Here is a 17,205-nt window from a genome sequence, read left to right on the forward strand (position 1 = left end):
TTTTGACATGGGCAAAAACCAACTCGGAAATGGCCCATTGGGTGCAGCTGGTTACCTGCCACACGCTACTTGCATGTGCTTACCCCTGCGGAGTAGCATCACATCCGGGGGGAGTCGCACTCCCGTAGTAGCTGTTATGTGCTATGGAAACCGGAGATACGCACCTGCCTGATGGACCTTTACGCTCTAACGCATACTTACCTTACCAGTAAACATCCAATAGCCTGTGAACGGTTTTCTAATTAGGCCACATGGCGAAAAAGATTCGGCGAATTGAGCAAGCCTAACGTGATAAAAAACGCGTAGCCATGGGATTTTCTATCCCAGACCCCTCATGGCTAGCTCCACTTGCCGTAGAACTGTATTTTCCAATCTCGTCCCAGGGCGATTCCCCACTGAATGTCAGCCGTCCCACATTTGAAGGGATATGGGCCCAGGGACGAGGCTGGTAAATCTAACAGACTAAGACCGTCACAAGAGTCAAAATGTAATCATTTTGTTAGTATTCATCTCACTTAAGATTCAACAAAATCATTTTCTAATGTGTTGGGCAATTCCAAAAGTACGCTTCCGGGCATAGGTCGGTGGGGCGCGTTCGCACGTCAAGTCCGCGAGAACACGTTTTAGTCTACCTGGGACATTAAGGTCGGCACACACGAGGGGTCTAGTCCCTGCCACTAGTCTCTGCAACAAGTCGCGGGGACAAGTTCCATCGTGTGAACTGGCCATTTTTGCTTCAAAATCTAGTCGCAGGGACTAACTTTGGTCCCTGAGACTAGTCCCACGAATTCAAACCAGTTTGAATTTTTGTGACAAGTCCCTGCGACGTGTTCCTCTTGTTACTTGTCGCATGGACTAGTCCCCTCGTGTGGCGACCTTTAGCCTCATTGAAACATTCAAACAGTCGACTAATAAGTAAACAGTTTTCTCAATCAAAGAACTATCTCCGGCTCGATTCTATTGCTCTATTACAACGAATAAATAAAAGCCTTCATTTGGCGCGAAAATATGCTAGGATATTTGTCCGCGGACATGATCTGTTCCGAGAAGCGAAAAGTCTTCCGAGAGCGTAGCTCGAGGAAAACTGAGATTTCAGGAACAGATTATGTGCAAGGACAAATATCCGAGCGTCTTTTCGCGCCAAATAAAGGCTATTGTGTTTATTATTCTTCAAATGTTTTTTTCGCAATACACGCCGTTTAAAAATTGGGGAACATATAAACAAAACCATTTGACGCGAAAATATGCTAGGATATTTGTGCGCGGACATTACCTGTTCCGAGAAGAGAACGGTTTTCCGAGAGCGTAGCTCGAGGAAAACTGTGAGCTTCGACCTTGTAACATACCGCTGAACAGTGCTCACCTCTTCCAGATTAAAGACACCTTTATTACAACAATTAATTCTCATTTATACATTACATGTACATCTTTTGAAACATTATCGTCGTGTAACAACTGTTGCGAATAGAGACCAACAGAGTAATTTATTTTACATATCAGGGCTTGTGTGTTTCTCAGTCCTGGCTAGTTACGTAAATACAGATTATCACAAACAGATGAAAGACTATATTAAAACTCGGATAAACATAGAAAAATTGTCTATTTACATCGTTTATTAAACATATGATAAATTGTTACATGCAGATACAATTCTGAAAGCTTTTTTACATTAATGAAAAACAATACAGCAATAGGCCACTTTCGATATATTAAAATTCAGCTTGATAGTGAGACCTTGAGGACACAAACAAAAGAAATAAATAAACATGGTCATTCAATTTCCATTGTTTATGTCTTCTAAGCCTCGCTGCCAAGCTAAATTTTAATATATTGAAAGTGGTCCATTCTAGCATTTCCCTTGAAGTCAGTCGGTTGTTCCCAGGAGTCCTCGGCTTAGTTTCGTCTGGAAAGAGAGACATCTAGAGACTAGGCTGACCTTCAGTCAACTAATTTCTATTTGAAGCCCCGGAACATTTTTCCCCGCTAACTCAACAGTACATGCTTCCCTTAAACCGTCAAACCGGGAAAAATTTTAACGATTACTTGCGTAATTTTTCCAATCAGATCTCAACTCCCTATTCATTGTGTAATGACTGAAGAAAGGACAAAATATTAGAAAATTCCACTGTAGTAGAGATGATTAAAAAACTTAACTACTTCTGGACTTCCGAGTGGTAAGAAATTTTGAAAGCAAAGCAATTCGTATCTTACTTAAAAGCCAGTTGGTCTCGAATTATATGTCACATAAAAGATCTGTCAGTGTTCATTCAAAAACAAAAACTTAAATCAGCTAGAAATCGGGTATTTGTGGAAACAAATTCCTTCTCAGTGTTGTGTTGGATTTAAGCGCCTCAGCTAGACCTGCTGCACCAGCATCACCAATGCGATTCCGTGACAAATCCAACACTGTCAGTGTTGTGTTGGATTTAAGCGCCTCAGCTAGACCTGCTGCACCAGCATCACCAATGCCAGTGCCTGACAATTTCAACACTGTCAGTGTTGTGTTGGATTTAAGCGCCTCAGCTAGACCTGCTGCACCAGCATGAGCAATGAAATTCCATGACAATTTCAACACTGTCAGTGTTGTGTTGGATTTAAGCGCCTCAGCTAGACCTGTTGCACCAGCATCACCAATGCGATTCCGTGACAAATCCAACACTGTCAGTGTTGTGTTGGATTTAAGCGCCTCAGCTAGACCTGCTGCACGAGCATGAGCAATGAAATTGCATGACAATTTCAACACTGTCAGTGTTGTGTTGGATTTAAGCGCCTCAGCTAGACCTGCTGCACCAGCATCACCAATGCGATTCCGTGACAAATCCAACACTGTCAGTGTTGTGTTGGATTTAAGCGCCTCAGCTAGACCTGCTGCGCCAGCATCACCAATGCGATTCCATGACAAATCCAACACTGTTAGTGTTGTGTTGGATTTAAGCGCCTCAGCTAGACCTGCTCCACCAGCATCACCAATGCCAGTGCCTGACAATTTCAACACTGTCAGTGTTGTGTTGGATTTAAGCGCCTCAGCTAGACCTGCTGCACCAGCATGAGCAATGAAATTCCATGACAATTTCAACACTGTCAGTGTTGTGTTGGATTTAAGCGCCTCAGCTAGACCTGCTGCACCAGCATCACCAATGCGATTCCGTGACAAATCCAACACTGTCAGTGTTGTGTTGGATTTAAGCGCCTCAGCTAGACCTGCTGCACCAGCATCACCAATGCGATTCCGTGACAAATCCAACACTGTTAGTGTTGTGTTGGATTTAAGCGCCTCAGCTAGACCTGCTGCAGCAGCATAACCAAAGTAATTCCTTGACAAATCCAACTTTGTCACTGTTGTGTTGGATTTTAGCACATCAGCTAGAACAACAACGTTTGCAGCATCAATTTTGCCACGACAAAGTCGCAGCGTTTGAAGTTGAAGAGATGAGCCAAGCTCACGGGCCAAATCCGCTTGAAAACTGCTGTTATCTTGTTTACATTCTTTTACGCACTCCAATGCAACTGTCAACCAATCATCGGTATCATCGCCATCGTTATCATCGCCATCGCTTTCATCGCCATCGCTTTCATCGCCATCGCTTTCATCACTTTCATCGCTTTCATCGCTATTATCGCTATCGGCATCGCTATCATCGCTATCGGCATCACTATCATCGCTATCATCCTGGTTCACCTCTCTCATGATACATTTCGTTAGGGCTACTGCTTCTTCCTTGCATCGTGCTGCTAACAGACCACATGTGTATAGAAGCACCTCTTTTAGCTCACGAGCAAATCGTTTTTCAGCAACGATTTGGGCGGGAATGATTTCTTTCTCAGTAAGCTGACAATAAAGATACAGGGCTGCAAACCATTCTTGAAAACTCTTGTGTAGAAAGCTATACTGTCGATGCGGTCTTAGTTTACTGCCTCCAGTCTGAACTGACAAAAATCCGAATCCAGGTAAGTCATCTGCATGACTTTGAAGCTCACTTTCCTCAAAGTCCAATTTGTCTTGAAGTAAACCATTCAATGCTATTCGGCCAAGATGTTTCAGTTGAGGGTAATACACTTCGATGAGATCCGCGTTCACTTCTGGTAGTCCTTCCTTTCTTCTATATCTTCTAAGGATACATTGTATTATTTCCACGTACAGTTGCGTCCTACGTTCTGGGAAAACACCTCGATACTCTTCACAAACAAGGCAAAGGAGTGCAGTATTCAGAGGGTTGGCGGCCATGTCTTGCAGATTTCCATCGCTTTCCAGCTTGGACAAGAGCTTTTCGGCCAAATCCTTCGATGTTTTGAAGTACTTGAAGATAAACTTACTTGCATCTTCTTGGGTAAAACCTTCAATTTCCAGCAGGGTGTCACTGTGTATTCGGACCTTAATTCCAGCCTCGTGCCTTGCAGTCGCAACCAAGTGACATTTTGGAAGCACTCTGCCCTGAATGATTTCTGTAAACACTGGCAATTTACTAGTGGGAACCTCATCCAATCCATCGAGTACTAGCAAAACGTCAGACTGATTCTGGCGGATGAATTTGAAGAATCTATCTCTTACGTCTTCTCCAACTTCTCGAGGCAGAAGTTGATCATCAATGGCCTCCCACAGGTCAGACTGCATATCACGACACTTCAGCAACAGCACTGTTTCAAACCATGGGAAACAATCTTCTTGTTGTTGTTTTCCTGTAGCCCAGTCATATACCAGCTTTTTGCAGTAAGTCGTTTTCCCCATACCAGGCTTTCCTTCAATTAACACTGTTCTTGGTTGTGAACATTCTTCATGTGGTTTGAAGATCCCAGACATGTTCACGATGTTGTCTGTCGCTGTTCCTCTCGTTTTTTTCCTGCTGACCACTTTAAGTCTAATAAAAATTTCATCAAGACGAAAGTGAAACTCTTCACACCAGGGAAACGGTGCAAGCCATCCCTCGCGGAGTTTGTAGAGTTGGCGAATTCCGTCAATTAGCTCAGCTGGATCAAAAGCATCTAGAAGTAATTAAATAAAAGCTACTTCAAGTACCCTGTCAATCGTAAGTAAGAAATATGCAAACAATCGACTAGACATATAGTTTTTAAAAAAGGAAACGGAATTGAACCGATGTAGAATTTTTGCAATACGAAAGTGACCTTGTAACATTGCTGTGCCTCGCTCCCTTCCCACTTACATACATTTGGTTAAGGTATCAGTGTACCCCAAATTTGATCATTTTTCAAAAAAAATTGTCTTTCGCTTTTTCAGATAGATCTTATTGCAATCTTTCATTTAAAAAAATTGTATGAAAAAAGATTGATTCTAAGCAAAGTTATTAACGAAAAACGTTTCTTACCACTAATTAGCTCTAATTGATAGCTGTCAACACGTTGTCATGAGAAGAAAATTTGCATTAAAAGATAAAGTGACAGACGCGGTGTTGTGCTACTTTCATGCGTTTGTGCTTGTGTTTTAAAATTGGTCGTCGACGTGTTGCTTCGAGTGTTTTGCTTTTGTAGATGATAGATTTAAAAGCTTATGGTATATCTATTCCATGTCGTGGAAGAAAAAACGCAAAAGTCCTTGTCCTTTTGCAAGTGTGAAGAAACCTTCAAAGAGGAAAAAGCTTTCGAATTCAATCGATAACGATCGAGCTGATGTGTTAGCTGCTAGCGACCGAGGTACCTGCTTTGAGCAGGAGAAGTTGATTGCTTTAATCATAAGTTCCTTAGCGCTTTCGCTGTTCTAAGTGGTAACCTCTTGATCTGCACGTGTAGGTCCCCGTGGGTTTCCTTTCCCTTGTTTACGCGAACGCTTTTTACCTGTCTTCGGCATCTCTCAACCTGTTTCGTTAGAGGGAATGTGAATCCACGTTAGCTAGGGCATTTAAAAAATGGAAAATAAAAAAGTGAACGAAAATCATTTCCCGAGCAGCGGAATTTAGATCTTGCAAAAGATTTTTCCCGCCAGGAGCAACATTTGAGCCCGCTTTGTAATTGATATTAAATTAAACTAAGCCTTCACTTGGTCGATCAACGGGTCATTAATTGTCACAGATTTTGTGTAACTATCTCATTACACCGGAAGAACGCCCCAAAGTATATTTTCCTTCATATCTCGAAACGAAAATTTCAGCGAGTGAAGCGCACATTTTGAGTTCGTTTCCGGCGAGTTTTAAACGTTTTTCGCTGAAATTTGGAGAGAACGTTGCCGGATAATCAGGCAAAAAAACGATGTCGGGGAATTTTTATTTTTTGCTTCTTTCAAAAGGTATGATTATTTTAGCAAAGAGAAGGCATGTTTTATCAACGCTCAAAGTTTAACTGCGTGTCAAAAATAAACCTGACAAGTAATCAAAATTTCCCGAAACCATTTTTTTGAGAAAGGTGTCAAGAAGACATAGCGATGTTGATCGCGTTCTCCCGCTCAAATTCGACCAGAAACGAACTTGATTAGTGAACCTCTGTACTTTGAGAAATAGCGCACTATATTTGGAAAACCTTAAACTTTTTTATGTTAATGAATATACCTTCGTAATCTACAATTATTAAGCTTTCAGAAATTATATACTTTGCTGGGGTTTGCGTCAAACGTCCGACCGTAAAGCGGCGCCAAAGAATGGTGGTCATTTGGGGTACACTGATACCTTAAGGTTTGATTCTTGAATATTGAGCCTTTTTTGTTATTTGGGAGGCTCGAATAAATTTATAGCGTGACTTCTAGGAGATGCAAGAGACATGACGCCTGGATGAAACGGTGCAGGAAATGCAGTTTAAAACCTTTTGGGGTAGACAAGTTTATCCCTAAGCCCGTGACATGTGGTTAATTTAAAATCATAATTGTAATCTTTATTTTCAATAAAAGTTTAAAAGGCTCATTCACAGCTTAATATAAGCTAATGGCTGCACAGAATCATTACTTTTTCACTTTCGTCAAAATATTTCTTTCGCTGGATAAGCTGTGGTTTTACTGTGGAAATATGCTACCAGTTTTTATCTAGAACTGACCTTCATCCTCAGTCTCTCTGTGTGTCATCAAAGTGTCTAACTTCTCCCTCATGTTCCCTATCTCACTTTTCATCTGTTCAAGGTCGTTTCTAATTTTGTCTGAGGATGAAAATTAACATCAGCCTTTATTACGACAAAGTAGCTGTTAGAGCGATTTTCACGTAAGTGTCCATTTGAGCACTACGCTATACACGATTGGCTTAAAAATCTCGCGCCACTTTTTCATCCAATCAGAAGTATAACCAAAACCAATTGTGACTCGTTTACACTCGTTTTCCCGCGCTTTGCGTCAGCCCCATGTATTTACTTCGAGTTTTGATGGCTTCTGGATTGTCTGTGTCCTTTGCAATTGGCTAGAGTGATCACTTTACACTCATAGTTACACCAAACTATAGCTCGACAAATGTTGACGTTGGCAAATTTATCAAAACTTCTACCAGTGTGAACTGAATAATGACCCTGTGTTTTTTCATTTATTAATTGTTTAGTTGACGTTTACTGCGTTAATTACAGAAAAACTTTTCTCTTGACTAGAGATGGAATCTAAATATCCTCAATTATAATCCATCAAATATTTTTGTTCGCGCGTGATTAGTCTAAACACGTCACGTGACCGATTATTCCCCAGCTAAAATTAGGGAATATCCGAGGATATTTCCCAATTTTCAAAACCGCACGTGTTGCGGAAACATATTGGAAGGATAATAAACACAATAGCCTGCATTTGGCGCAAAAATGTGCTCGTATATTTGCCCTTGGAGATTATCTGTTCCTCTAAGCTCACAGTTTTCCTTGAGCTTCGCTCTCAGAAAACTGTTCGCTTCTCGGACAAGATAATGTCCGCGGACAAATATCCTAACATCTCTCCGCGCCAAATGGAGGCTATTGTTTATATATTCCCCAAGTTTCAAATCCCGTATGCTGCGAAAAATGCTTGAAGGATAATAAACACCATAGCCCCGATTTTACTTAAAAAATATTCTCGGATATTTGTGCTTAGATATTACCTGTTCCCCGAAGCTCTCGGAAAACTGTTCGCTTCTCGGAACAGATAATGTCCACGGACAAATATCCGAGCATGTTTTCGCGCCAAATGGAGGCTATTATTTATATATCTTAACGTCTACTGACCTTCATCTTGGCTGGATTCTCTCAAGGAATCCAACTTTTCACTGACGCTTTTCGTTTGTTTTCTCATTTCCTCGAGTGTCTCTTTGAGGTTTTCTGGGAAACAAAACTCAGCACATTAGGTTTAGTTTAAAGCTTACTACGGATTGTTCTGTACGTTCAAGTTTTGGCCTTTTTATTTTCGTTTCTTTATTTTTCAGAATTGTATGAGATGACAGATAACGCGATCCTTATTCAGGAGACAGACAAGCTCCCAAGAGCTGATAATAAATACTTGAAATTTCATACTTCTTGAAAAATAGCAGGAGAACTATTTGTTTTCTCCAGATAACTTTTTTTAAAATTCTACTGATGAGTTCTTTGAACTTTGCTTGTTACTTTTTTAAGTCACAGTTACCAATTTTAAATTCGTCATTGTTATGAATATGATATAGGCGACCTGTGTAAAATATTCCATGCTACAACCGTTCATTCTGGTCTCAAACGATCAAGCATTATATCGCGACCAACTTTTGGTTCTGTTTATCCTTGCAAGGTTCAAAGTGTATGTTGAATGAAAGATATTCGTGTTATTGATATCTCAGTCAGTGAAAGCCGAAACTGTTTACAACATTTGCTATCGCTAGTGTTCTGAATTCTCTAGTTCTCGCGAAGTTCTGCCATATCGAGAACCGTGTGTTTTAAAGTGCAATAGAACATTATAAGTTGGGTAACTCTATTGACCAATGACAGCACGCGTGTAGAATCTCAGTTATTCTTATAAAGGCTAATCAGAACTAACTGTAGTTAAGGAAATTAGTGCAACCGTAGAGTCTACTGCAGCCATTAACTACAGTTGAGTCTGAAGTCTAACGACCAAACTATTGTTACCGGTGTTTCTGTAACCACAGCCATTAATTCAGCCATTAATTTTTTTTTCTAAGTACATACCGAATAGCCCTTTGTAAGTATGTAATAAGGTTTATTAATATTGTTATTAACCCCAAGCAAGAAACCTGGAAATGCTGGATTCCTTTATACGATTTTTGATCAGTTGATAATAGCGCGCAGCACAACGACACAAAACAAAGAAGTTCAGTATCGATAGCTTGACTTGGTCAAGAGTTGTGAATTTTAAAACTAACTTGCCTTACTCGTAAGAAAAGAAAGAATAGAAACGGCTTTCGGCCTCATAAACCTCTGTAAGAGAGGGCTGTATCTGTGTCGGTGCGCAACTCTGTGCTCGATTGTGTTGAAAATGAATTACAAAATTCCCACCGCCGACGGACTTTACCTTAAATTTCGAAAACATTACTTAGCAAGTATCAGTCCTCATTACACCCGGACGTTTCTCTAGTTTTCATCATTTGTGTCTTGTGTTCATTCATTGATAACTTGAACAAAGCGATTGCTTTTAATAGAATGCCGATTGCATCAAATGAAACAGAAAACAAAAAAGAAAAAAAACCCACCCACACATAAGATCGGCCCTAAGTCTGTGAAAAATACTTGAAAGGCGGATTTATTTTTATAACTAAGGGTAGTATTTTAACAGCTATTGGCCTTCGTAATCTTGAGAACGTATTAAAGCAAATAAAGAGGCGCGCGCGCGAACTCCGATCGCTTGAAACTTGACAATGGATCATTTTTATCAGGGAGGTCAGAAAATAGCCATCTATTGTTTTATTCGTTCCTGTTTAAGCGACCGCATTTATCAATTTCAAATAATGCGAATTGATCAATATCTAAAAATATTGCTGCCTTGTTTGCGCGAAGTGCTTGTGCCATTAAATACCTAATTCGGTAGGCTCGATTTCCGCCGCTCTCTCATGTCTGGTCTACGTTCCTCCCTGAGGCTTCGGGGAAGGAGCGCGAGCTCCTTTCCCGAACAGCGGCTGGTAATGGAGCCTGCTAATTTGGCCGTGGTTTAAACCCGATTTAAATACTTTGTAAACATTTGCGTTGTCATTGGGTGGTTACTTTTGGGGTTTCCTTTCGTAATTCACTATTGTTAAAATCAATGTGTCGGCTTATTTTAGCAGCGATGGGAATAAATGCGAGTAGCGTGCATCCATGTTCCGACATGCATTCGAGTGTAAGCCAGAGGTTGCAAAAGCCCATCAATATAGTTTCAGAGCGCTACGAACACAAACCAAGATCCTATTCTAACATTGTGAGATCTGAAACCGAGCTGCCTGTCAATTTTACGGAATGAGAAATTTTCATTGAGTTCATCACTCTTTGCCAGTCTCTCAGTTGCGACATTCCATTTCTTAACCGACCCTTCCTGAGTAACAAGTGACCTCAAACAAAAAGTTACTCTCACTGCCTCCCCCAGGTAAGATTTGACACGAACGCGCTTTCGACAAATTTCCCGCTCGTGCAGTGATCGACTATCTTTGAATTCCTCTCGTGAATGTCGCTATTGTAATAAAAGCAAGTTTGAATTTCCCTCGTGAATTAATAAGCCTTTGTTTCGCACTAAAGCTATTGTTTCAAGATCTCCTTCTATGGCCATATTTGTGACACTAAACAAAAAGCATTGTCTTTGAATTTGATCGGCTTTTCTTGATACCCTCTGTGAATAAAGCGTGGTACATCAGTTTGTGTTGACTGTTAGAAGTACTGAACGCTCAAATGACCGGTAACCAATCAGGAGCCGAGAAAGACAATAGGCTATTGTTTGAAGAACAATGGACTCTATTGTTCTCCAAATCCAAGATGGCGCTATTTATTTTTAACCAATCCGGAGCCGAATTAAGAATTCAAGATGGCGGCGCCCACGAAAGTCGGCCATGTTGGAAAACAGCCCACCAGCCTCGACAGAGGACTGGGATCGGTCTCACGGTTTTCCATGACGACACAAATCACGCCAGGGTCACGCAAAATAATGTCATGCAACTTCAAAATCGATACTTACAGTGTCCTGTGGTCCTAAACGACAGAGGTCCGTCCGGCAAGTGGCCATGATGAAGACTGAGAGACTAGGGTCCGAAATAAGCACATCCGAGGATTTAGAGTGAAGTGACGGGTCTCGGATGACACTTATATACCTCTCTATTCGTTCCAAAGCATCCTGGGACGGTGACCTCATCGGGAACCAATCCTAGACTTGCCCCACTCCCTTCGCGGTCGAAGGGGTAAAAATAGGGGTGAGGGGGAACTCCCCGTTCCAAAGCATTGTGGGACTGTGACCTCATTGGGAACCCAATCCTAGACTTGTCACACTCCCTTCTCGACCGGAGGGGTAAAATAGGGATGAGGGGGTACTCCCTTTTAGTCTGGTATATAAAACCTTCACACGTTTTGAAAGGGAGCAAACAAAGTTGTTGACTTACGAAGTGGAAGTTAGAAGAAGTCGAAGACTACTAGGATTGACCCCCGAAGTAGATGAGTTCAAGGACAAATGTTTCATCTGTCAAGGCGACCTTGTCATTGACTCCTTGACTCGATGAAGTACGAAAACTTACTGCTGTGGAAAATTTTTGCACGAGAGATGTTTGCAACAGGAGTTACAATACTCAGATAAGCGCGGACATTGCAAAACCTCAAATCCTCGTGGGAATGAAGATGAGGAACAACTTTCACCTTGGGACGAGGTGGTACGCGAGAGGATTACCAACGCAACGAATGCCATCAATAGGTATCGGCAAGGGGGACGGCCTTAACATATTCACAATCGCAACATTGTTTCGTGGAGGACCTTGCCGTTCCATGTGAATCTTTCCATCTGGTTTGAATTTTATACAAGACTCACCATCTTCGTGCAGCAAAGGCGAAACGCTACCCTATACATCCATGCCTATGTCAACTTGCCGTGGATGACCATTACTCAATCAATAAGACAGATGGTGTATGGAATGTTCAGTAGAAACATCCCCACGGACGTAATGCTCTGCCAACGCGAAGTAAAGTTTAGGTTATTGTTCCTGTCGTGGCTGCACTTCGACGCTGAGGATGAAGTGATTATCAACAGATTAACTCTTCAGTCATTCTTTTCACCCCCCATTTACCCTGAAGACACAGCTTGGTTGTAACGTGTAACTTTTATTGTAACTCAAAAAACTCCTTAAAAAAAACAAGAAAAAGAGTATGAGTCTTTATAACGTTTATTGAATAGATGGAAAGATTCACATGGAACGGCAAGGTCCTCCACGAAACAATGTTGCGATTGTGAATATGTTAAGGCCGTCCCCCTTGCCGATACCTATTGATGGCATTCGTTGCGTTGGTAATCCTCTCGCGTACCACCTCGTCCCAAGGTGAAAGTTGTTCCTCATTCTCATTCCCCCGAGGATTTGAGGTTTTGCAATGTCCGCACTTATCTGAGTATTGTAACTCCTGTTGCAAACATCTCTTGTGCAAAAATTTTCCACAGCAGTAAGTTTTCGTACTTCATCGAGTCAAGGAGTCAATGACAAGGTCGCCTTGACAGATGAAACATTTGTCCTTGAACTCATCTACTTCGGGGGTCAATCCTAGTAGTCTTCGACTTCTTCTAACTTCCACTTCGTAAGTCAACAACTTTGTTTGCTCCCTTTCAAAACGTGTGAAGGTTTTATATACCAGACTAAAAGGGAGTACCTCCTCATCCCCATTTTACCCCTCCGGTCGAGAAGGGAGTGTGACAAGTCTAGGATCGGGTTCCCAATGAGGTCACAGTCCCACAATGCTTTGGAACAGGGAGTTCCCCCTCACCCCTATTTTTACCCCTTCGACCGCGAAGGGAGTGGGGCAAGTCTAGGATTGGTTCCCGATGAGGTCACCGTCCCAGGATGCTTTGGAACGAATAGAGAGGTATATAAGTGTCATCCGAGACCCGTCACTACACTCTAAATCCTCGGATGTGCTTATTTCGGACCCTAGTCTCTCAGTCTTCATCATGGCCACTTGCCGGACGGACCTCTGTCGTTTAGGACCACAGGACACTGTAAGTATCGATTTTGAAGTTGCATGACATTATTTTGCGTGACCCTGGCGTGATTTGTGTCGCCATGGAAAACCGTGAGACCGATCCCAGTCCTCTGTCGAGGCTGGTGGGCTGTTTTCCAACATGGCCGACTTTCGTGGGCGCCGCCATCTTGAATTCTTAATTCGGCTCCGGATTGGTTAAAAATAAATAGCGCCATCTTGGATTTGGAGAACAATAGAGTCCATTGTTCTCCAAACAATAGCCTATTGTCCTTCTCGGCTCCTGATTTGTTATCGGTCATTTGAGCGTCCATTACTACTACTGTTGAAGTACATTCAAGTCAATCCAAACAAACAAGAAAGTTATGTTTACACAACTGGGTCGGATACGAGATGTTAGAAAAGGGGGTACGAGATAGGGACCGCCGAAAGCGTTCCCTCGTAGGGGGTTCCAGGGGCATCCTCCCCCTGAAAATGTTTAAAAGTGAGGTCTTCAGATATGGGATTTCCGGCTTTCTGAGGCCAAGTCAGCGTGTTATAATACCTCATATTTTTTTAACATAGGGAGATCGACCGAACCCCACTAACCCGCCTAACCCCCCTAACCCCCCTAACCCCCTAGATCAGCCCCAACAGAATCCAGTACAGCAGGTTCTTGTCATTATGTCACGAAATGTGTAAACTAAGAGAGTAAAGAGAGCCCGCCAAAAGTAGACCTGGTGGAGTGAGTGCATGACGGATAGAATAGACAAGTTTCTAAGCTCAAGACAAGTGGTTAATATAAAATCATAATTAAAATCAGTGGAAAAATCTTGTACACAGCATCTTCCATAAATTAAAGTTTAAAAGGCTCGCTCATGGCTGAGTCAGATAAGCAAATGCCTGCGTAACATCAGTTTTTTTTTCACTTCGTCAAGGTGTTTTTTGGGTAAAAAAGCTTTTTTTGTATTGTGCAAAGAATGCTACCAGTTTTTATTTAGAACTGACCTTCATCCTTGGTCTCTCTCTGTGTCATCAAAGTGTCTAACTTGTCACTCATGTTCCCTATCTCACTTTTCATCTGTTGAAGGTCGTTTCTAATTTTGTCTGAGGATGAAAATTAACATCAGCCTTCGTTAATAAGTGCGCAGGTGGTAGCTTTATCATCATAAACTCACTGTTAGAACTACTTTTACTACATTACTTGCCAAAAAGGTCGGACGATTTTAATTTCGGACGAAAAAAGTGTCCGAAAATTAAACCGTCCGAAATTTTTAAGCGTAATATTTACAGTGCAGTACAAAGTAAAAGCTTTAAGTAGCTCCAAAGCTCTTGGTTTCCATTATGGAGAGAACTCTACACACGATAGTTGAGATACGTAACGACTTGGTAGAATTCGTGATATTTCCTCGTCAGTGTATCTCAAAAACGTTGAGATACATTCATGTTTTCTGGGTGTAAATTTACTTAAGCTATGTTTCAGAAGTTTTGTTGGAAATTTGTCTGAAATGAAATAAAAAGTGTACGAAAATTAAAACGTCCGAAATTTTAACGTACGTCCGAATTGTTTTGCAAGTGATGTAAGTGTCGAAAAGTAATATTGAGCTAACATTACTACGCTACACGATTGGCTTAAAAATCTCGCGCCACTTTTTCATCCAATCAGAAGTAAAACCAAAACTAATCATGACTCGCTCGCACACGTTTTTCCGCGCTTCGCGTCAGCTGTATGTAATTACTTCGAGTTTTGATGGCTTCTGGATTCTCTGTGTCCTTTGTGGTTGGTTAGAGTGATTACTTTGATTTTGGTTTTGCCACAATCAATTGAAAACTGCTTTTCAGTCATGGTTACATCAAACTATAGCTTGACATGTTGACGTTGGGAAAACTATCGAAACTTCTACGAGTTTGAACTGAATAATGACCCTATTTTTTCTTTATTAATTGTTTACTTGACGTTCACTGCGTCAGTTACAGGAAAACCTTTCTCTTGACTAGAGATGGAATCTGAATATCTTCAATTATAATCCATCCAATATTTTTGCTCGCACATGATTGGTCTAGACGTGTCACGTGACTAAATATACGCCACCCAAAACTGGGGAATAGCAAGTGATATTCCCCAAGTTTCAAATCCTGCATGTTGCGAAAAATATTTGAAGGATAATAAACACAATAGCCCCGATTTGACTGAAAAAATATATTCGGATATTTCCGCTTAACTGGACATTATCTGTCCCTTGAAGCTCTCGGAAAACTGTTCGCTTCTCGGAACAGATAATGTCCGCGGACAAATATCCGAGCATATTTTCGCGCGAAATGGAGGCTATTATTTATAAATCTTAACGTCTACTGACCTTCATCTTGGCTGGATTCTCTCAAGGAGTGTAACTTTCCACTGACACTTTTCATTAGTTTTCTCATTTGCTCGAGTGTCTCTTTGAGGTTTTCTGGGAAACAAAACTCATCACGTTAACTTTACTTTAAAGCTTACTACGGATTGTTCATTACTCCCAAGTTTAGTTTGTTGTTTTCGTTTACTTTACTTTTCAGAATTGTATGAAACGATATATGACGCGATCCTTATTCAGGAGACAGAGAAGCTCCCAAGAGCTGATAATTAAGACTTGAAATTTCTTACTTCTTGCAAAAGAGCACGAGAAATATTTGTTTTCTCCAGATAACTTATTTTAAGTACTACTAGTAAGTTCTTTGAACTTTCCTTGCTACTTTTTTAAAGTCACTACAGCCTTTCATTCTGTTCTCATTCTGTCCTTTTAATACTAAGTAAAACTTCCCTAAAAACTCAAGTGTTGACGGAATCAGCGCAACATTTTAGCCATGAAATAAAGATTAAGCATTGTATCGCGACAAACTTCTGGTTCTGTTTTTCCTTGCAAATTTCAATGTACATGTTAAATGAAAGATATTTGTGTTATTGATATCTCAGCCAGTGAAAGCCTAAACAGTTTATAACATTTGCTATTGCTAGTGTTCTGAATTCTCTAGTTCTCGCCTAGTTCTGCCTAGTTCGATAACCGTGTGTTCACAAGTATAATAGAACATAAGTTTGGCAACTTTACTGACCAATCAGAACGCGCGTGTAGAATCGTAGTTAGGTCTGCAGTCTAACGATCAAACTACTGTTAACAGTGTTCATGTGACCACAGCCATTAATTCACACTAAGCTAACAACAATGGAATCCAAGACTTTCTTAGTTCAGAATAAAAGGTGTGTAAGTTGTATTAAACATGAGTAATCATAGGCAAGCAGAAAGAGTTCTTTTTAGATTTGAAACGACTGTTTTACTTCTGTGAAGTATATATGAAATAATTCATATTTGAACTGCGGTAGTAGATGAAAGTGAAGTGTGATCATCGCAGTAAATTTTCCAATTTAAGCAACTGGAAAGAAGAAGCCTGAAAAAAATCAGGGCTTCAACGGGATTCGAACCCGTGACCTCCGCGATACCGGTGCGATGCTCTACCAACTGAGCTATGAAGCCACACATTGGGAGCGAGGTCAATTAATTGAGTTCATATCTTCCCGTGAGTGAAATGATGTGAAGTATGAACTCAATTAATTGACCTCGCTCCCAATGTGTGGCTTCATAGCTCAGTTGGTAGAGCATCGCACCGGTATCGCGGAGGTCACGGGTTCGAATCCCGTTGAAGCCCTGATTTTTTTCAGGCTTCTTCTTTCCAGTTGCTTAAATTGGAAAATTTACTGCGATGATCACACTTCACTTTGTTTTACTTCTCTTCCGCAGAAAGAGACTTTTCTCGTAGGATGTTTAAGATCACATTGTCGAACTGCGTGTTAAGATTACCTCGTAAAACGACTAATTAAATCTCTACCTTCATTCAACTTTTCGCTGATGGTTCGTATTTCCCTTTTCATCTCCTGGAACTCATCTCTCTCTGTGGATAAAGCGTGGTACATTAGTTTGCGTTGACTGTTGAAGTACATTCAAGTCAATCCAGACAAACGAGAAGGTTGTGTTTACACAATCTTGTACAGCAGGTTCGTGTCATTAAGTCACGAAATATGTTTTTATTGACCACATAACATCGTCACTTTTTCGCTATTGTCAAAATGTTTCTTTCGCTGGATAAGCTGTTTTTTAACTGTGCAAAAATGCTACCAGTTTTTATTTAGAACTGACCTTCATCCTTGGTCTCTCTGTAGGTCATCAAAGTGTCTAACTTGTCACTCATGTTCCCTATCTCACTTTT

General features: G+C 41.0%; 2 protein-coding genes across 9 annotated transcripts in view; one reads left to right on the plus strand and one right to left on the minus strand.

The window, feature by feature from the left end:
* LOC110043257 (serine/threonine-protein phosphatase 2A 56 kDa regulatory subunit gamma isoform-like) overlaps positions 1-17,205 on the plus strand; it is a 73,115-nt gene that overhangs the window by 19,516 nt on the left and 36,394 nt on the right. The gene's annotated exons all lie outside the window — the stretch shown is intronic.
* LOC149110407 (uncharacterized) overlaps positions 1,367-17,205 on the minus strand; it is a 36,137-nt gene continuing 20,298 nt past the window's right edge. For 6 of the 8 annotated variants that reach the window (XM_089292737.1, XM_089292735.1, XM_089292733.1 and 3 more), the window contains 7 exons: positions 17,136-17,205; positions 16,828-16,890; positions 15,327-15,419; positions 13,978-14,076; positions 8,104-8,196; positions 6,973-7,071; positions 1,367-4,980 (listed from right to left, as the gene is read on the minus strand). The exon at positions 17,136-17,205 is cut by the window's right edge and continues 29 nt beyond it. In XM_089292737.1, coding sequence (XP_089148863.1) covers positions 2,291-4,980; positions 6,973-7,071; positions 8,104-8,196; positions 13,978-14,076; positions 15,327-15,419; positions 16,828-16,890; positions 17,136-17,205 — 3,207 coding nt within the window. In that variant the 3' untranslated portion in view covers positions 1,367-2,290. The remainder of the gene's footprint in view (positions 4,981-6,972; positions 7,072-8,103; positions 8,197-13,977; positions 14,077-15,326; positions 15,420-16,827; positions 16,891-17,135) is intronic. The other 2 variants (XM_089292738.1, XM_089292739.1) reach the window with 2 other exon arrangements.

Source organism: Orbicella faveolata, unplaced genomic scaffold (genome assembly GCF_042242905.1).
Source record: "Orbicella faveolata isolate gen_17 unplaced genomic scaffold, um_ofav_v1 contig_24, whole genome shotgun sequence".
NCBI classification, from domain to species: Eukaryota; Metazoa; Cnidaria; class Anthozoa; order Scleractinia; family Merulinidae; genus Orbicella; species Orbicella faveolata.